The sequence below is a fragment of the Phocoena phocoena genome, chromosome 8 (assembly GCF_963924675.1).
Source record: "Phocoena phocoena chromosome 8, mPhoPho1.1, whole genome shotgun sequence".
Taxonomy (NCBI): Eukaryota; Metazoa; Chordata; class Mammalia; order Artiodactyla; family Phocoenidae; genus Phocoena; species Phocoena phocoena.
In genome coordinates, this window is record NC_089226.1 from 22,086,535 (window position 1) to 22,105,860 (window position 19,326).

The window sequence follows — 19,326 nt, forward strand, 5'->3', positions numbered from 1 at the left end:
ATGGTCTTCTTTCCTAGACTCTTCCTTTGATCTCTCAAAAAACTTTTATTTTTTTTATCATTACATTGTCAATATTTAACCATGCTCATTTCTTGTCCTGTTTCCATACCCCATAATTAATTTATATTGGTTTTACACTTAAATTGACTCAGTGCTTACCCACCAGTCTTTTACTATGATTTCTATATTCCTGAATTCTTTATTTTGATTCACTTCTTAAATGGCTAGATTTATTTGTCAAAATATTCTTTCAGTAATGCTGTGTTCTCCAAACTGTTTGCGAATGTCTGTTTGCTGCCTTTATAACATAATGCCATTTTGGCTAGATACATTTCTTGACGCTCTGTGGAGAAGTATGAAGCCAGCCTCAATCAACCCTTTCCCCTTGTAGGTAATTTGCTTTTTATTAAGATGACTTTTTGGAGCAGTTTTAGATTTGCAATAAAACTGAGAGGAAGGTATACAGATTTCCCATATACCCTCTGCCCCAATAAATGTATAGCCTCCCCTTTTATCAACATCACTCACCAGAATGGTACTTTTTTTTTTTTTTACCAAGGATGAACCTACATTGACAATTGTAATCACACAAAATCCATAGTTACTTAAGGGTTCACTCTTGGTGTTGTACATTTAAAAAGTTTGGACAAATGTATAATGACATATATCCATCTTTATAATATCACACAGAGTATTTTCACTGCCCTGAAAGTCCTCTGTGCTCTGCCTATTCATCTTCTCTCCTCCCCCACCACTGGCAATCATTGATCTTTCTATTGTCTCCATAGTTTTGCCTTTTCCAGAATGTCATATAGTTGGTATCATACGGTATGTAGCCTTCTCAGTGTGGCTTCTTTCACGTAGTAATATGCATTTAAGTTCCTCCATGTCTTTTCATGGCTTGATAGCTCATTTCTTTTTAGTACTGAATGCTATTCCATTGTCTGATATACTACAGTTTAGTTATCCATTCACCTACTGAAGGACATCCTGGTTGCTTCCAAGGTTTGGCAATTATGAATAAAGCTGCTGTAAACATCAATGTACAGGTTTTTGTGTGGACATAAATTTTCAACTCCTTTGGGTAAATACCAAAGAGCGCAATTACTGGATCATACGGTAAGAGTATGTTTAGTTTTGTAAGAAATGGCCAAACTGTCTTCCAAAGTGGATGTACCACTAGCAATGAATGAGAGTTGCTGTTGTTGCACAGCCTCACCAGCATTTGGTGTTGTCACTGTTCTGGATTTTGGCCATTCTAATAGGTGTGTAGTGGTATCTCGCTGTTGTTGTTTTAATTTATATTTCACTGATGACATATCACGTGGAGCATCTTTTCTTATGCTTTTCTTATGCTTATTTGCCATCTGTATATCTTCCTTAGTGAGGTGTCTATTAAGTGCTTGGCCCAATTTTCAATCAGGTTGTCTGTTTTCTTATTGTTTTGAGTTTTCTTTATTTTGAATGACATTTCTTTATCTAATGTGTCTTTTGTGAATATTTTCTACCAATCTGTGGCTTGTTTTTCTAATTCTCTTGATACTGTTTTTTGCACTGCAGAAGTTTTTAATTTGTTAATTATTTCTTTTATCAATTATGCCTTTGGTGTTGTATCTAAAAAGACATCACCACCTAGGTTTTCTCCTTATAGTTTTGCATTTTACATTTAGGTCTATAATCCACTTTGAGTTAATATTTGTGAAGGGTGTAAGGTCTGTGTTTAGGTTTCTTTTTGTTTTTGTTTTTTTGCATATGGATGTTCAGTTGTTCCAGTACCATTTGTTGAAGAGACTAACTTTGCTCCATCATATGGTCTTTGCCCCTTTTCCAAAGACAATTTAGCTATATTTATGGGGGGCCTATTTCTGGGCTCTCTATTCTGTTTCACTGATCTACTTGTACATACTTTCACCAATACCACACAGTCTTAATTACTATATTTTCATGGTAAGTCCTGAAGTTGAGTAGCATCAGTACTCCAACTTTGTTCTTCTTTAAATATTGTGTTGGCTATTCTGGGTTTTTGCCTCTCCATATAAACTTTGTAAGTTTATTGATATCTATAAAATAAATTGCTGGGATTTTGATTGGGATTACATTGAATCCATAGATCAAGCTGGGGGATAATTTATATCTTAACAATATTGTCTTCCTATCCATGATCATGGAAATCCTTCCATTTATTTAGTTCTTTTTTAATATCATTCATCAAAGTTTTACAGTTTTCCTCATATGGATCTTGCATATATTTTGTTAGATTTATACCTAAGTATTTCATTTGTGGGTTGCTAATGTAAATGTTATTCTGTTTTTAATTTCAAATTCCACTTGTTCATTATTGGTACATAGGAAAGCAACTGACTTTTGTATATTAACTTTGTATTCTGCAACCTTGCTATGTCACTTATTAGGTCAAGGAGTTATTTTATTGATTCTTTTGATGTTCTACATAGATGATCAGGTCATCTGCAAATAAGACAATTTTCTGTCTTCCTTCCCAATCTGTATACTTTTAATTTCCTTTTCTTGCCTTATTGAATTAGCAAGAAATTCCAGCATGACGTTGAAAAGGAGTGGTGAGAAGGGACAAAAAGTGCCTTATACCTGATCTTAGTGGAAAAGCTTTGGGTTTCTCATCACTAGGTATGAAGTTAGCTGTAGGTTTTTTATAGATAGTCTTTATCAAATGAAGGAGTTCCCTGTCTATTCCTAGTTTGTTAAGGTGTGTTTTATAGCCAAGAATGTGGTCTGTCTTGGTGATTATTCCATGTGAGCTTGAGAAAAATGTGTAATGTGCTGTTGTTGGGTAAAGTAGTCTATAGAAGAAAATTATATCCAGTTGAGGTCATCTATGTCCATACTGATTTTCTGCATGCTGGATCTATCCCTTTCTGAGACAGAAAGGGAGAGAGGAGTGTTGAAGTCTCTAACTATGAATAATGAATTCATCTATTTCTCCCTGCAGTTTTTTGCCTCACATAGTCTGACACTCTGTTGTTCGGCACTTACATGTTAATAATTGTAATGTCTTCTTGGGGAATTGAGTCTTTTATCGTATGTAATGCCCTCTTTATCCATAATAACTGTCCTTACTTTGAAGTCTGCTCTGTCTGAAATTAATATAGCTACTCCTACTTTATTTTGATTAGTGTTAGCATGGTATATTTTTCTCCATCCCTTTACTTTTAATCTAAATGTATCTTTGTATTCAAAGTAGGTTTCTTGCAAATAATGTATAGTTGGGTCATGGTTTTTGATCCATTCTGAAAATCTGTTTTTTAATTGGTGCATTTAGACCACTGACATCCAAAGTGATTGCTGATATAGATGGATTAATCTCTACCATCATTGTTACTGTGTTGCATATGTTGCCCTTATTCTTTGTTCCTATTTTTGTCTTCCATTCTTTTTCTGCCTCTTGTAGTTTTAATTGACCATTTTTTATGTTCACATTTTCTCCTCTTAGCACATCAGTTATACTTTTTTAAAAACTATTCTTAGTGCTTGCCCTAGAATTTGCAATATACTTTTATAGCTAAGCCAAATCCACATTCAAATAACACTATACCACTTCACAGGTAGTAAGTACCTTATAGTAACAAAATATTCTTAATTTCTTTCTCCTATCATTTATTTATCTTATATATAAGCATACATAAGCATATGTATGACATATTCATAAGCATACATAACCAAATACATTATTGCTATTATTATTTTTAATAAACTGTTATCTGTTAGACCAATAAAGAATAAGAAAAAAGTTTTTATTTTATCTTCACTTATTCCTTCTTTGATGTTCTTTCTTTTTTAAAATGTAGAACTGAATTTCTGATCTATATTATTTTCCCTGTCTCTAAAGAACTTCTTTTAAATTTTCATACATGGCAGGTCTACTGGCAACACATTCCCTCAATTTTTGTTTCTCTGAGAAAGTTTTTATTTCTCCTTTACTTTTTTTTTTTTTTTTTTAATTTTTTTTTTAAACATCTTTATTGGGGTATAATTGCTTTACAATGGTGTGTTAGTTTCTGCTTTATAACAAAGTGAATCAGCTATACATATACATATGTTCCCATATGTCTTCCCTCTTGCGTCTCCCTCCCTCCCACTCTCCCCATCCCACACTTCCAGGCTGTCACAAAGCACCGAGCTAATATCCCTGTGCCTTGCGGCTGCTTCCCCCCAGCTATCTACCTTACTTTTTGAATGATAATGTTTTTCAGGGTACAGGATTCTAGGTGGTCGGCTTTTTTTTTTCTCTCAACACTTTAAATATTTCCCTCCACTCTCTTATTAGCATAGTTTCTGAGAAGTCAGACGTAATTGTTCTCTTTGCTCGTCTATAAGTAAGTTTTCTTCCTCTGGCTTCTTCCAGGATTTTTTTCTTCATCATTCATTTTCTATAATTTGAAAATAATATGCATAGGTGTCATTTGTTGGCATTTATTCTGCTTGGTCTTCTCAAGCTTCTTGGATTCCTGGTTTGGTGTCTGACATTAATTTGGGGAAATTCTCAGTTATTATTGTTTCAAATATTTCTTCTATTCCTCTCTTTCTTCTCCTTCTGGTACTCCCATTATGTGTGTGTTACACCTTTTGTAGTTGTCCCACAGTCCTTGGATAGTCTGTTCTTTTTTTTCAGCCTTTGTTTTCTTTCCTTTTCAGTTTTTAAGGATTCTATTGATATATAACCTAGTGTAGAGGGGTTTTCCCCAGCATTATCCAACCTACTAATGAGCTGTTATGGTGGGTTTTCTTTATCTCTAGCCTTTCTTTTTGGTTCTTTCTTGGGATTACCTACCTCTCTGCTTACATTGCCCATCTGTTCTTACATGCTGTCTACTTTATCATTAGAGCCCTTCCTATATTAGTCATAGTTGTTTCAAGTTCCTGGTCTGATAATTCAAACATCCCTGCCTTGTCTGGATCTGATGCTTGCTCTGGCTCTTCCAGCTGGGTTTTTTGCCTTTTGTTATGCCTGGTAACTTTATCTTGATAACCAGACATGGTGTACTGGGTAAAAGGAACTGCTGTAAGTAGGACTTTAGTAATGTGATGGTGAGGTGTGTGGGAGGGGAAGTGTCCTATAGTCCTATGATCAGGTCTTACTGTTTTAGTGAGCCTATGCTTCTGGACTGTGAACTTCACAAGCATTCCTCAGGTTTTTTTTTTTTTTTCTCCCAACTTATGTAGAATAAGATGGCTAGAGTTGGCTGGAATTGCGTATTTCCTTTCCCAGGAAGCTGTGATAATACTCCACCAGGCTAGGCTCTGGTTAACTAGCTTCCCCTGAGGGCAGGCCTTATTAAGAAGAACAGAATGCTCTGGCATATTTCAAAATGATTCCTTTCCCTTCTCCCTGGTGGAAACCCTCAGGGATTTCACTCCAATACTTAGTATGGGAACCTGATTGAGCTCCTGGAAGTAAATATCACAATATGTGGTACACCTCCTATGTCTGAGATCCCTAGAGTTTTTAATTTTCAGAGTTATCCGCATTGAGCCTCCAGCAATTAATCAATTACAGTTCAGGTTTTCCTACACTGGCACTGGTTCCAGTGGCAAGTTTCTGCTTGTGAGTCTTTGCTCCAGTAAGCTGTGGCTCCCTGCCTGTATTTGCCTGCCTGCCTCTCAATCTTGGGGGCAGCCATTTGACTTGTGTCCTCCCTTCTTATGGATCTAAGAAGGGTGGTTTACTTTTCAGTCCATTCAGCTTTTTACTTGTTAAGAGCTAGTGGTGACTCCTAAGCTCCTTATAAGCAAAACCAGAAATTCAATAATTTGCTTTTTATTCCTGAATAAGTGAAGAAATTTTTCTTCATCCTTTCATTCATTCAACAAATATTTACTGGGCACCTACAACTTTCCAGACTGGGTTCCAAGCACTGGTATTATAAGAGTGAACAAAACATCATGCCTTCATGGAACTTGCATGATAGTGGAAACTTGAAGTTGAGTACTTTAATACATATCTTTGTGTTAAGCATTTTATTTTAAATTTACCAAGAACAGAGTGTGCTCTTTTGATCTTAAAATTAAATTTTTGTGTCAAATTTATTTAATTTTTCTGTAATGACATTGGTTTTGGTCGTTTTATTTTCTTAAGCACGCAACCTCTCTTTTCATCTTTGAGCTCTTGTTCATTGAATATGGGTTTATATTAGTTGTTCTATAGAATGCAGAATTTATGAATTTTCTGTTCCTTTATATTTTCATTTAGGTTGGACTCTATCTTTTGCATCTAATTCATGATTTCATGTTGTGCTGTAGTATTTTTGCATTGTTGTCAAGCCATTTGTTTCATCTTGTTCATTCTCTTATCTCTTTTGAGATTTTGTTATATATTCTGTATTAGGATTCTCTGCTTCTAGTTGGGGTGGAGGCCATTCCAGTAAGGGAAAACCTTTAAGCTTAGATCATTTCTTGAACTGCAGTTATGGAGCCTCTCTGCCCATAAGGAAGAGGTATTATCACCTATTTCTCTCCAGCAATAGTTCCTGTTAATCAACGGTCAGAAGGAAGGGAGAAAAAATAAGGATACTTACCCATTTTGTTTCTTTCTAGATTTAGTGATACTAGGGAGAGTTCTATTTGGCCAGTTTAGAAGTTCATCCTCTAGGATTTGTAGTGAGGTAAGAAATACAGCCCTACTACTCTTTTTTACTACTCTCCAGAATCTTTTTCACCCCCTCAACAACCAGGTTTTGAAATGTTTTACTTAGGTCAATGTTTTCTAACCTTGGATGCAGCTATGGAGTTTTAAAAAATTCTGACATTCAGGCTCCACGCCAGACCAGTTAAATTAGACTCTTTGGATACGAAATCCAAATACAATTATAAAAAGCTCCCAAGGTGGTTTCAATGCTTGAGACCCAAGCTTAAGAACCACAAGCTTAGGTTATGCTCTTTTCCTTCTTTGGTGACAGTTGGTAATTTTTTTAAACACCCTTTTTGCTCATTTTGTGATATGCTTTGGGAGAGAAGTTCTATGGTAAAATTTTAACCTGCCATCTTCCTAATAACTTCTTAACAGGAAATTGAATAGTTCTCAATAACTATTTGCTAATTGCTTACATTGTCTTTTTCCTATGTATGATACAGTCCTCTGAAATCCACTTCTGCCTTTCCCTCACTCAACACAGAACTATTTATCATGGGGGCAAAAAACCTCCTCCTCATTCCATTTGTGGGTAATATAACAATCTACATTTTGAATAAAAATAACAGTATAAGTGCTATAATTATATCCAGTACTAGGAAAATCATAAATTCACTTATTTGACAAACATTTGTGGGATCAAAAGTCATTTGTGGGATCAAAAGTCATGACACTTCAACGGGGGGGCAGGTGGGGAGAGAAAGAGTAAGAGAGACTGCTGTACAAGTGTATGTTGGAAAAAGAGAAATGATAGGGGCTTGGGAGATGCATATATTAAACATATGAGTAGGAAAAGAGGATCCAGTGAAGGTGACTTAGAGAATTCAGAGGAATAGGAAAGCAACTGGAATGTAAGCTTCAGGAGAGTAGAAAGCATGTCTAAATTGTTCATTTTGTATCATCAGTGCTTAAGATGGTAGCAAGCACAACTGGGTAATTGATATAGATTTGTGAAATGAATGAATGAGAAGTACAGTGTCATAGCTGCCAAGAGAAGAGTGGCCGATCATATGCTACAAAGAGTTATCCTTGAATTGATTATAGAAGCTATTTGCATTTGATCTTTGGGAAATCATGGAAGGTATCTCATATTTACAAGGAAGGCAATGAAAAAGTGGAGGCAGTTCATATGGATTCCCTTCTCCAAAAGCTGGCAGTGAAGAAAAAAGAAAGTTGGGGGCAACGGTAAGTGCTAATACACGTTAGCAGTATTTCCAATGAAACCCTTCACTATGGAACCCTTTTTTCCCTAAAAGCATCTTAAGGGACTAGTGTTGCACATAAGATGCTTTGAAAAATATGTTTTAAAGTAAAAATTCTTTCAGAATGTTCATCTCTAAGTTCTTTTTATTTGACATAAGCACTATTAAAAATAAGTCATATTTTTGTTTAATTACCAGTACCATTTTCTGTTATTTTATATTGCAAGTATGCAACAGGTGATTTTCATTTACAATTTAAATAGGATTTAAGGTTAAGAATTTAAGTCTCACAGTTTTGAGAGTAACAAGTGGACTAGAATGCTGTTCCACCACTTATTAGTAGAGCAATCTTGCACAGATTCCTGAATCTACTGAGCTCCCTAACTCTACCATATCAGCAAGATAATAATCAACTGTGCAGCAGATCTAGCAGAGAAACAGGAGTATAATTAGAAGAGCTAGTTTCCACAAATCTCTGGAGAGGATTATAACATAAACATGTAGACAGAGCTAAAAAACATTCAGTCAATTGAAATGCCTAGGAAAAACAAAGAGAAAAACATTTTTAAACCCAAAGTGATTTGTGGGGGAGAGAAGTGTCACAGATTGTGCTTACCTTTGAAGGACAGGCAGGAGCACGAGGCATGTGGTAGACAATAAATAATCATTAGTTAATTAACTTAGCCTGGCTTACAGAGCAACCTAAACTTCGATGGAAAACACCTTTTTCTTCCTTTTTTGTGCTATTTATTAAAATATCAAGTTGCTTTGTAAAATACATTTTTTTAAATGATTAAGTTAAGCCTCTGACCAGCAAGCAAGCTTACCATGGACTAAGCAGAAGGGTTTAGGGTCATATCTAGTTTTATCTCACATGAAATGGATGCAACACAATGTATGATGTTCTTCATTCATAAGGAAAAAAAACCTAAGACAATACCATTAAGTGTAGCAGTTAAGAACATAGGTTTGGGGGCCCTGGGTTTGATTCTGGCTCTTGGACTCAATAGCTATATAATCTTTGACAAGTAGCTTGATATCTCTGAGTATCAGGCTCTTCATTTGTAGGGTGGGCATAAAGCCCTTAGTTTTGTTTCAAATATTTTGATAGTGCGTAAAACACTTAGCAAAGTGTTTGGCTACCTAATCCATATTTCTACAAAGCTAACTCTCAATGAATGGTATTTATTGTTAATAATATTATAATACTGTTCACATCATAAGCATATGGCCTTTGGATTCAATCAGACCTGGGTTCAAATCCTGACTCCATCACTTTTTGGTTGTGTGACTTCAGAAAATTGCTTAACAATTCTCTGAGCCTCATCTTCATATTTAAAGTGAGTATAATACCCACATCTTTGGTGATGGTCAAGGTTAAATGAGATAATGTATGTGAGGTATACCTAACACATGGCAGGCATTCAACAGATGCCAGTTCCCTTTCTACCACTTTCCCTAGGAAATAACCGAATATTTACCATAGAATCTAAGGTCCTTCACAGTCTGGTCCCTAGCTCTTTTTCTAGCCTGAACTCCTAACATCCTCTATCTCTTCCTTCCTCCCTTCCCTAACTCCCATGTCTTCCACTTCATAAGCTTCCACTCTTAGAACTGGGATTATGTTCTGTAAGGAAACAGCCCCTTTTGAGATTCTAAACAAGGATGATAAAGAAAGCCCCACATCTGATCTTGATAATTAAGTAAAGTCAAAAGCTCTCTTCTATCAAGGCTCCTAGTTACCTCTGAGAGGGCTTGATCTCTTACAACATTAGACACTGTCAATCTTTTGTTGAAAACCTCTTATTACTTTGGCCTTAAACACACACACACACACACACACACACACACACACACACAAGGTGTTTCTCATTTTACTCTGCCCTATTCTCTCCCTCTCTTGCCAGTTTTTCATTTTCCATTGCCTTACCTGTTAGTGGTTCCCCAGCATTAGGGACAGTGGTGACAGGACAATCATAGGGTTGTTGTGAGCATGAAATGTAATAACAGCTACAACTCAGTTTTAGCTGATTGTTGCCTTGCAGAAATTGAGCTGAGTGTTGACAATATTTTCTGATTTTTTTCAAGACAACAGAGATTTTTATGTAAACTATCTTGATTTTAAAGGTTGGCAACAAGTTTGAAAAAAAAAGAGTGTATACGTTGAAAAACATGCCTGAATTCACTCTGTGGGCTATCTGTTTGCAGCTTGGCTCTAGGATATTTGGATAGCACTACCAATGATTCTTGTGTGCACTTTGGGGCTTGCAAGGACTATACCTGTGGACTCAACCATATTCCAAGCGCCTGGCACGGTGTCTGGCACATAGCAGGTTCACAATAAATATACACTGAATGAACACCTTTCATAGACATCTCACTTTACAGCTAACCTTATTCACTGTTATTCAATCTAATGGTTAGCAAAACATTTTGGATTCATTCTTAGATTGGTTCCTGTTAAAGGTCTGCTATTGGTATTTCCCAGCTGTTAAATGTTGCTATTCTTAGTACTTTGCTTAATGGTTTCAAAATCTTCTGGATACATCCTGCTTGTGTCAGACATGGTCATCACACTCTTTCAACTGCCTTGTCATCACTTTTGTTTTTTGGCATCACCCTTTTCTACAACATAACATTCCCAGTGAAGGGAAAATAGTTTTTACTATCTAAGGGATGACAGGACTAGCCTAGGACTGTTTCTTCGCTATCAGAGCATCTTCCTTATTACTGTGCAGCATAATGAAGATGGTTGTTTCTAATACTTTATTCATTCATTCCTTCAAAGGTAAGTCATTGAAGAAAAAATCATTGAAAGCATACTTCTGTGCCTGGCACAAAGAAGACAAATAAATATAACCTTCAATTTCAAGGAGCTTACAGGCAAGTAAAACAGATAATAATAGTATAGTGTAATACATGCTATAAAGAGAAGAAACCGCACACAGGAGAGACAGTACATCCAAGTGGTTAAGAGCACAGGTTCTGGAGCAGACTCCCCAGGTTCCAAGCTTGGCTTCACTTCTTAACAGCTGTTTAACAAATTATTTAACATCTCTGTGGCTTGGTTTTCCAATTTGGAAAGTAAGGTGTGAGGAAATCTACCCTGCAGGATTATTATGAAGATTTAAGTAAATTAGTATGTGTAAAATGCTTAGAATAGTGTCTGATATGAAGTAAGCACTCAATAAACAAGTAAGCACTCAATAAATGTTATCTGTTACTACTACAGAAGGTGCACTTAACCCTTTGTGTGTGATTGGTGTGTGGAGGTAGCTAGGTAAAGAGTAATAAAGTCAGGAAGATTTCCCTGATTTAATTATTAACATAAGTGTTGAAGATTTATTTCCTCAACAAATATTTATTGGGTATTTACTATGCACCCTGAACTAGATAAGCAAGTATAAAGCAGTAGGTTGGAAAATATAGAAGGAAAATTTCCCAGGCAATGGAAACAGCAGGTTCAAAGCCATGAAGATGTGAGAGGTCAAGACAAGTTCTTGAAGTGCAAATAGTTCAATGAGAGGGAGAAAAGGGTGAGAGGTGAAAAGGGGTAAGAAATGAGAAAAGAAAGTGATGGCAAGGGTGTCAGATTGTACTGACATTTGTACTATAGCATTTGAAATTTATTCCATAGACATAAGGAGCCAAAGAAGGTTTTAAGCAGAGGAGTGATGTGATCTGATTTGTGTTCTTAAATCATTACACTGGTAATCATATTAATCTGAGCAAACTCAGTTTTATTTAGGAAGTGAGACCTCCCTCAAAACTCCTTATAGGAGAGGGGTAGGACAGTTTTCTAAGCAAATCAGAACTAATGGATTTTGAAATAAAAGTGCTTAGAAATTAAGAAGTGAAAGTGGGTTTTCCATATATGCAGTCTAAATAATACTTTGATTTGGAGCACGATGTATTTATCTCAAAAAGAAACAGCTGTTAATACACGAGGCTCTGAAATAACCAACTCCAGCCTGGCCCTTCTGGATCTATCTCATATCCTTTTTGCGTGTCATTCATTCATTGAGTCAACAAATATTTATTGTGCCAGACACTGGTCTAGGCACTTGGGATGAACAACAATAAGGAGTCTTGCTCTCTGGAAGACAAAGATAATAAACCTTAAACATAATAAGTAAATTACATGAAATATTCTTTAAAAATTATTGAAATTAAAAAATGAAGCAGAGCAAGAGAACTGAAATCATCCATTCATGATAGGAATCACAATAGCATGATTTCAACAAGGAATGAAAAGAGCTGCAAAGCCCTCTGCAGTGTAAAATTCATGAAAAACTCTAGGGTGAGTGCAAAGTCCTGTCTCTGGACATATATCTAAGCACAGAGAGTCAACCTGAAAACGTGTGTGTGTGTGTATATGATTTATAAAATTATATATATATATATATATATATATATATATATATATATGTGCGTGCATGATTTACAAAGCCTGTGTAAACCTACTTTAAACAATGTGATATGGATGAGGCTTAAATTGGGCTGGAATATTTTCTCCCCACTACTTCCACAATAAACAATTCCGGGGTTTGGTGGTGGTGGTAGTGTGTGGGTGTGTTTTGGACAGCAACTTCTGCTTGGAACAGAGCTGGCCAGAACCCTATTCTTCTACAACCTGACCTGATAACAGCCCAACCCAGCAGGGGCCTCAATCTGTTATTTCTTACGGAAAAACAAACAAACCTCTTCCACAAGCTAGTATCATAGAGCGGTGTCCTTCATCACTAATCCGCCCTATGGAGTCCTGACTCCAAGGGAAGAATGCCACCTACCGAATCATCCGCCCCAGTCAGCCAGTCCTGCAAAGTGAGGCAACACTCAACTCAGCCCAGGTCGGCTCCAAATCCTCTCCCTCTGATTATTCTTTAGCCTTTAAAAAATTTGCCACTATTTGGGCTGACAGGAAGTTATGCTCTCAGCGCAGATATCTGATAAACACTTCCACATATTGTAGCCTTCTCAATAGCTAAGCCAAATTTCAGAGTCCTCTCTGCCGCATTTTCCTTAATTGCGCTTGCACGTCTGGAATGCCCGGGTCTCTGCAGCTCGCAGAGAAACCGCCGGTGCAAATTGCGCAGGGGTTGCTGCCGGGCGGCTGCAGAGCCACCGCGGGCAGGCTAACGTGCGGAACCGCACGACAGGTCAGGCGGCGCCGCGGGCTTCCCATGTGCGCGGCCGCGGCCCTCTGCAACGTGCGACTCCGTCCCCGGCCTCCCGGGCGGGGAAGGGGCGGGGGCGGGGGACCCCTCGGCGGTCGGCCGAGAGCTAGGCAGGAATCGCTGCCACTCCTCTGTTCAGGCTGAGGTCGCCACAGCTGCGCCGCTCCACGCACTAACGGGGCGCCTTCCCCACGGGCGCGGCGCGGGAAGGGATGGGGTCGGGTGCGAGTGGGCTGGACAGCTGGAGAGGCGCGCATCCACGCTAGAGGCCTGCGTTCGTGACACCGGCCGGTGAGCTCCTTCGGGCTGGCCCCACTCGGAGGCACGGACTGAGAAGGTCGGTCGGGCGCCCGTGCCCTAATATATATCTAGAAGGGCGCGCCTCAGGCCGGACCGGCGCGGGGAGGGCCGCGGCCGGAGGAGGGCGGCCTGGGGAGGGCCCAGCGCGCGGCGCCTGGCGCCGAGGGGCGGGCCCGAGGCGGGGCGGCCGCGGCGCTGACGGGCGGTCGCCGCCGCAATCGCCTGCAGCTGCGGTGCCGAGCGCTGGCGGCTGTACATGGCCCCGACGGGAGGCGCGCGGCTCGCACTCGGAGCCCGGCTCGCCGCTTGAGCTCGGCGCCCGCCTTGGCCTCGCGCGTCCTCGCCCGTCCGGCTAACGTCCCACGGACATGCCCGCGTAGCCTCCTCCTGGGCTGGGATTTGCTTGAAAGTCCTCTTCATGGAAGCGATGTCCCCCCAGCAAGAGACTCTAGGGGGGCAGCCGGCGCGCTCCTCTTCCCTGACAGGAGTGTCTCGGATCGCGGGCGCCCCCGGAACCAAGAAGGTGAGGACGCCGAGCGGGGCCCGGCGCCCGCCGCCGCGGCGCGGGCCGGACGCCGCAGGGATTTAACGCTCGAGGCCCGCGTTATTCGTCTGAGGCCATTCTCGCCTTCCCGTTTCCCAAGTTACCCCGTCACCCCTGGGTTTTTCGCGCCTAGAGTCTCAGTCGCTCTCGGAGCGGACCCGGCAGCCTCCCTCCCCGTCTCCATCCGCCGCGGGACCCGCCCCCCCCTCCCTCAGGCGGGGCGCGCGGCCCGGGTTTGGGGCATCGCCCTTACCGGCCCCTCTGGGTGCCCAGCCCCGGGGTTCCCTGAGGTCCCCCGGAAGCTCACCGTCCCTTGACGGGGTCAGCTCTGAGGTCGTCAGGGCAGCGGCGTCCGCCCGTGTGCGGCTACCGCGCTGAGGAAGGTAGGCGGCCGGGCTGCGGCGCCTGCGGGGCTCAGCCCCTCACCTGGACGCGGCCTCTCCGCGATATTTTGCTGGGGGTGGCCGGGAAGAGGTGCCTGCGCCCCACAGAACGACTCCCGGTCGACGCCCGGGGACGCGGAGGGCCGGTTCGGCTTGGAATTGGGCTGGGTGGGGCGGGTGGGCTGCGGCGGAGGGGCCTTCACCCTACGCTTGTCCCCTGGCCCTCGGGGCTTGGCGGGGCTGGAGAGGGGTTGGGTGTCGGTGTGGGCGTGCGGGCGGCGCGCGTGGCCCCTGACAAAGCTGGGAGGAGGGATGCGGGCAACAACTTGTAGCGTTCCTTTCGGATAAACACGGCCGCCGAGCGGCGTGCGGATTCTGATGGGGTCAGGTTTCTTTGGAACTGTTCCCTCAGCAAGTGCACGTGGCCGCGAGATGCCGGCCTCTGCTGCTCGGCTCTCGGAGGAATTGATTCGGGTGTTTTTAGCCGTGTCTGCCCTCGCTCCTCCCCTCCCCCAAAACCTGATATTTGGCTTTTTTTCTCTGTGTCCTGGTGGTTCCCTTACAGCTTCTGTGGAGAAAAATTGGGATTAGAGGGATAACCTAACTCATCCTTAAGAAATGTCTTGAGGCACTGCATTTGCATCATTGGAACCTTAAGGGACTACGCAGGCTCCCCTGATTGTCCGGATCTTACTGCCTTTCATGACTCTTCCCAACAGGATCCTGGGTTGGCTAGAGGTCAGTGGAAGAGTGGTGAGATCGGTGCAGAGTAAAAGTGTGTGTGAGCTCCCAAGGACCTTGACCGTGTCGCGGAGCCATCTAGGAGTGTCAGTGAACTTGATGTTGTATCGGCTGTAGTGCTGGTTCAAGCCTTTGATGTATGGAGGCTGCGGTTTGTCCTTGTCGCTTTTCCCCTTCAGAGATGCAGGGAGGGAGGGAGAGAATTTACTAGGTTAGTGCTATATGAATTTTCAGTAATTAACATAGGTTTTAAAGCAGTTTTTATTCCTGTAAATTTAAGGAATTGGGGGAAATAAAGTATTTGTATTCCAGAACAGATCTCATCCTTTTTTACTAACGGTAATTAAGCGAGAAAGCATGAGAGTAGCTTGATCTATCAAGAAGTACTTGTCTTGGGCTTCCCTGGCGCAGTGGTTGAGAGTCCGCCTGCCGATGCGGGGGACACGGGTTCGTGCCCCGGTCCGGGAAGATCCCACCGTGCCGTGGAGCGGCTGGGCCCGTGAGCCATGGCCGCTGAGCCTGCGCGTCTGGAGCCTGTGCTCTGCAATGGGAGAGGCCACAACAGTGAGAGGCCCGAGCACCGCAAAGTACTTGTCCAATAAATGAAGGGTTGCTGGGCATCTTAAGCCATTGTCCTTAAGATGCTGTCCTTCATTATAAATGATTTGTCACATTACCAATCTAGTCTTTTCCTTTTAAAATTTTGCCAGTCTGGTCTTTCTACAGCTTTTTACTCCCTTTAGGGTGAGAGTGAGGTTGAAGCACTGTTTTATTTTGCTTTTAATATTTTTTTTTCCAGAAAAGTGCATCTCTGCCTGTTTTAAATGTTAGTAGGCATATCTGTTTGATTTCAGACCTCCATAGCAATAGAAAATAATAATAATAAAAGAATATTTCCAAATTGTAGCTCACAGAATCATTGCCATTACACTCTCATGGACCACAATCTTTTTGTATCCCCAATACTCAACAGATTGATCTTTTATGTTTCATCGGCCTTTTTAGTGTTTGGTAGTCCTAGTGAGTCATGAGACTTATTTCTTAAAAAGTCTACTATATGGTTGTACTGTTAATTACTAAGACTTGGATCAATGTTGTTTAAACTGCCAGTTACAATCAACATTTTAAAAAATGAAATAGAACAGAAAATATTGGCACAGTGGTAAGAGTAAAGATTGCTTTGTGTAACTTTTTTCTCTGTTTCATTTATATATATGTGCATTTTGGGCAGCGATGTAAAATGTGTTTCTTACTGAACAGTCAGAATTTTTTTTTAACATCTTTATTGGAGCATAATTGCTTTACAATGGTGTGTTAGTTTCTGCTTTATAACAAAGTGAATCAGCTATACATATACATATATCTCCATATCTCCTCCCTCTTGTGTCTCCCTCCCACCCTCCCTATCCCACCCCAGAATTTTTACAGTTTCCTATTTGTGAAATGAAAAATAACAATAGTACCTAAGTCCTCAAGATAGGAAAATTAAATGTGAAATTGAGTGAATATTAATATATAATAGCACTCAATAAGTGATGGCTCTTATTTGTACTTCCCCACCATGTCTGTAATTCACACTACTATGTCCCAATTGTTCAAGCTAAAAATCTAGAATTTGTTTTCAACTACTGGCATTTATTTCCTCAGTCTACAACAACCATCAGAAAGGCCAGTCGAATATCACTTCAAAACATATCTTGAATTTCTCCACTTTCATCTCTGCTGCTGCCATTGTAGTCGAAGCCAAACCACCACCATCTCTCACTTGAACATTTGCAGAAATTCCCTAACTTGTCTAACACCTTTTTTGATTTTCCCTGACCTAGTCTCCATTTAGAAGCACCAGAATGATCTTTAAAAATTTAAATTGATCACGTTCCTCACTGCTTAAAATCTTGTGGTGGCTTTCCATCATATTTAGAATAAAATTCAGACTCCTGTACTTAGCCCTCCCTACTTCATTCCCCTCATCTGCCTTTTCTGCTTTGCTTGTGTATTCTCCAGCCACATGGGCCTTCCTTTTCACACATTGAGTCATCACATTCATTCTGTTCTGAGGCTTTGGTGTTGCTATTCCCTTTTTGTCTTTTTTTTTTTTGCCACACATCTTTGCAGTGTTGATTCTTTCTAATTGTTCTGATCTTAGGTTATCCCAGAGGCCTGTCCTGACTACCTAAGTGGAAGTTGCCTCTCAGTCATGTTCTGTACCTTCTGTTTTATTCTCATTTTAACATTCAGCCTTGCCTTACATATTATTATTTACTTCCTTGTTGTGTTACCTGAACTTCTCACCAGATTGTGAAAACCATGAGAATAGGGACATTATCTGTATTGTTCAAGGCAGCTGCCTCAGTGCCAAGGACAGTGCTACATATTAGATACTCATTAAATATAAGCTGGGTTACATACGGCAGTGAACAGGGACAGATATGCCCCTGTGTTCAGAGTTTATGATTTAGAGCAAGATCAGCAAACCTTTTCTTAGAGAGCCAGCTAGTGAATAACTTAGGTTTGTAGACCGTAAGGTGTGTCTGTTGCAGCTACCCACTACGCAATTGTAGTACTAAAGCAGCCATAGACAATATGTAAATGAATGGGCACAGCTATGTTCCAATAAAACTTTATTTAGAAAAACAGGAGGTGAATCCCTGGTGTTGTTTGCTGACCTCTAGAGCATGACTGTTGACTAGAACTTTCTGCAGTGAGAGAACTGCTCTTTTTTTTGCTTGTTTTTTTGTGTTTTTTTGCAGTACGCGGGCCTCTCACTGTTGTGGCCTCTCCCGCTGCGGAGCACAGGCTCCGGCTCAGTGGCCATGGCTCACAGGCCCAGTGGCTCCGCGGCATGTGGGATCTTCCCGGACCGGGGCACAAACCCGTGTCCCCTGCATCGGCAAGCGGACTCTCAACCACTGTGCCACCAGGGAAGCCCGAGAAGTGCTCTTTATTTACAGTGTACAATTTGTTGCTTTGGATAGTGCATTATGGATAGAATTCTGGATAATTCTTCTGGATAACATATCCTTGAGCATATCCACGTTTGGGCAGAACAGTTTTTGTGAAATGAAATGGCAGCACATATTAGAATAATTTCAGTTAGGGATGATTTGTGTCATTTTCAAGCCCCCGACCCTTTGGTTTCACATACTAATTGAAAAGTCTTTAAATAAGGTAGGTTGTGGGGAGGGAAGAGAGACTTACAGGAACAGAAAATCAGTCAAAACAAAAGGATTTTAAAATAGCTCCAACATTTAAAAATGTAACAGCTACTATTATACACTTCATTCTGGCTTTTCTTTCTACATTCTCTGGGTCCAAATCTGTTTATAGCAGTTTATGGTACAACACCCCTGAGAGCCAACTTTAAGCCATGTGTGTGTCTTGCAATTGGGGTTTGAATGAAGCATCTTTGTGTGTAAGACTTGGTTTTATTCTTTAATACTGAGAAAAATATTATGCTCATGGTTAAGCCAGTATCCTACTGAATACTTTTCTGATGTTATTCACAAAATGAGTGGCATAAAATCAGGTACATGAGATTGTTTTGGCTGAGAGCAGTCTGGAATTATCAAAAACTGAATTAGATCAGAAAGAGCCTGTTATCACCGGTGTGACCTCTGAACTTCTGGCTGTACTTCGTTTCTTTGTTTGTAAAATAGGGGTAATAATCCATATCCTGTATATCTCACAAAGTTGTTTTTTATGGGTCAAAAGAAGAAAGAATATAAAAACACTTTCGAAAAAAGTGCAGAGGCCATTAGTAATTTTTACCAGGTGATATCTGTAAAGCAATAAAAAAAGTTTTATTTCATTGGATTTAATACAAGAACATTTACATGCAAATGAGTGAATGCTATTTGTCTTATTCAGCTCGGGTTGCTGTAACAAAATACCATAACCTGGTGGCTTAAACAAAGGACATTTATTTCCTGCAGTTGTAGAGGCTATGAATTCCCATGATCCGGGTGCCAGCCAATTCAGTTCCTGCTGAGAGCCCTCTTCTTGGCTTCCAGTTCTTTCTGTGTCCTCACATGGGAGACAGAGTGAGAAGAAAGAGTGAGGAAGGTGAGGGGGAAGAAGGGGAGGGAGAGGTAGTGAGAGAGATGGAGGTGGAGTTAGATATCTTTGGTTTCTTCTCATAAAGGCACTAACCTTGTCATAGGGGCCCCATTCTCATGACCTCATCTAAGCCTAATCACCTCCCATAGACCCCACCTCTTAATACCATTACATTGGAGGTTAGGGCTTCAACATATGAATTTGGGGTGGGGGGAGAACAAGTATTTGGCCCATAACACTAACCATCAAAGCAGTCACCCTT

The 19,326-nt window shown here is 40.8% G+C and overlaps 1 protein-coding gene across 1 annotated transcript in view; it reads left to right on the forward strand.

Annotated features, from left to right (window-relative positions):
* The first annotated feature begins 13,758 nt into the window (after nt 1-13,758).
* ARHGAP20 (Rho GTPase activating protein 20) overlaps nt 13,759-19,326 on the forward strand; it is a 148,972-nt gene continuing 143,404 nt past the window's right edge. The window contains exon 1 of the mRNA XM_065882256.1: nt 13,759-13,863. Within this exon, the coding sequence (XP_065738328.1) occupies nt 13,759-13,863 (105 nt within the window). The remainder of the gene's footprint in view (nt 13,864-19,326) is intronic.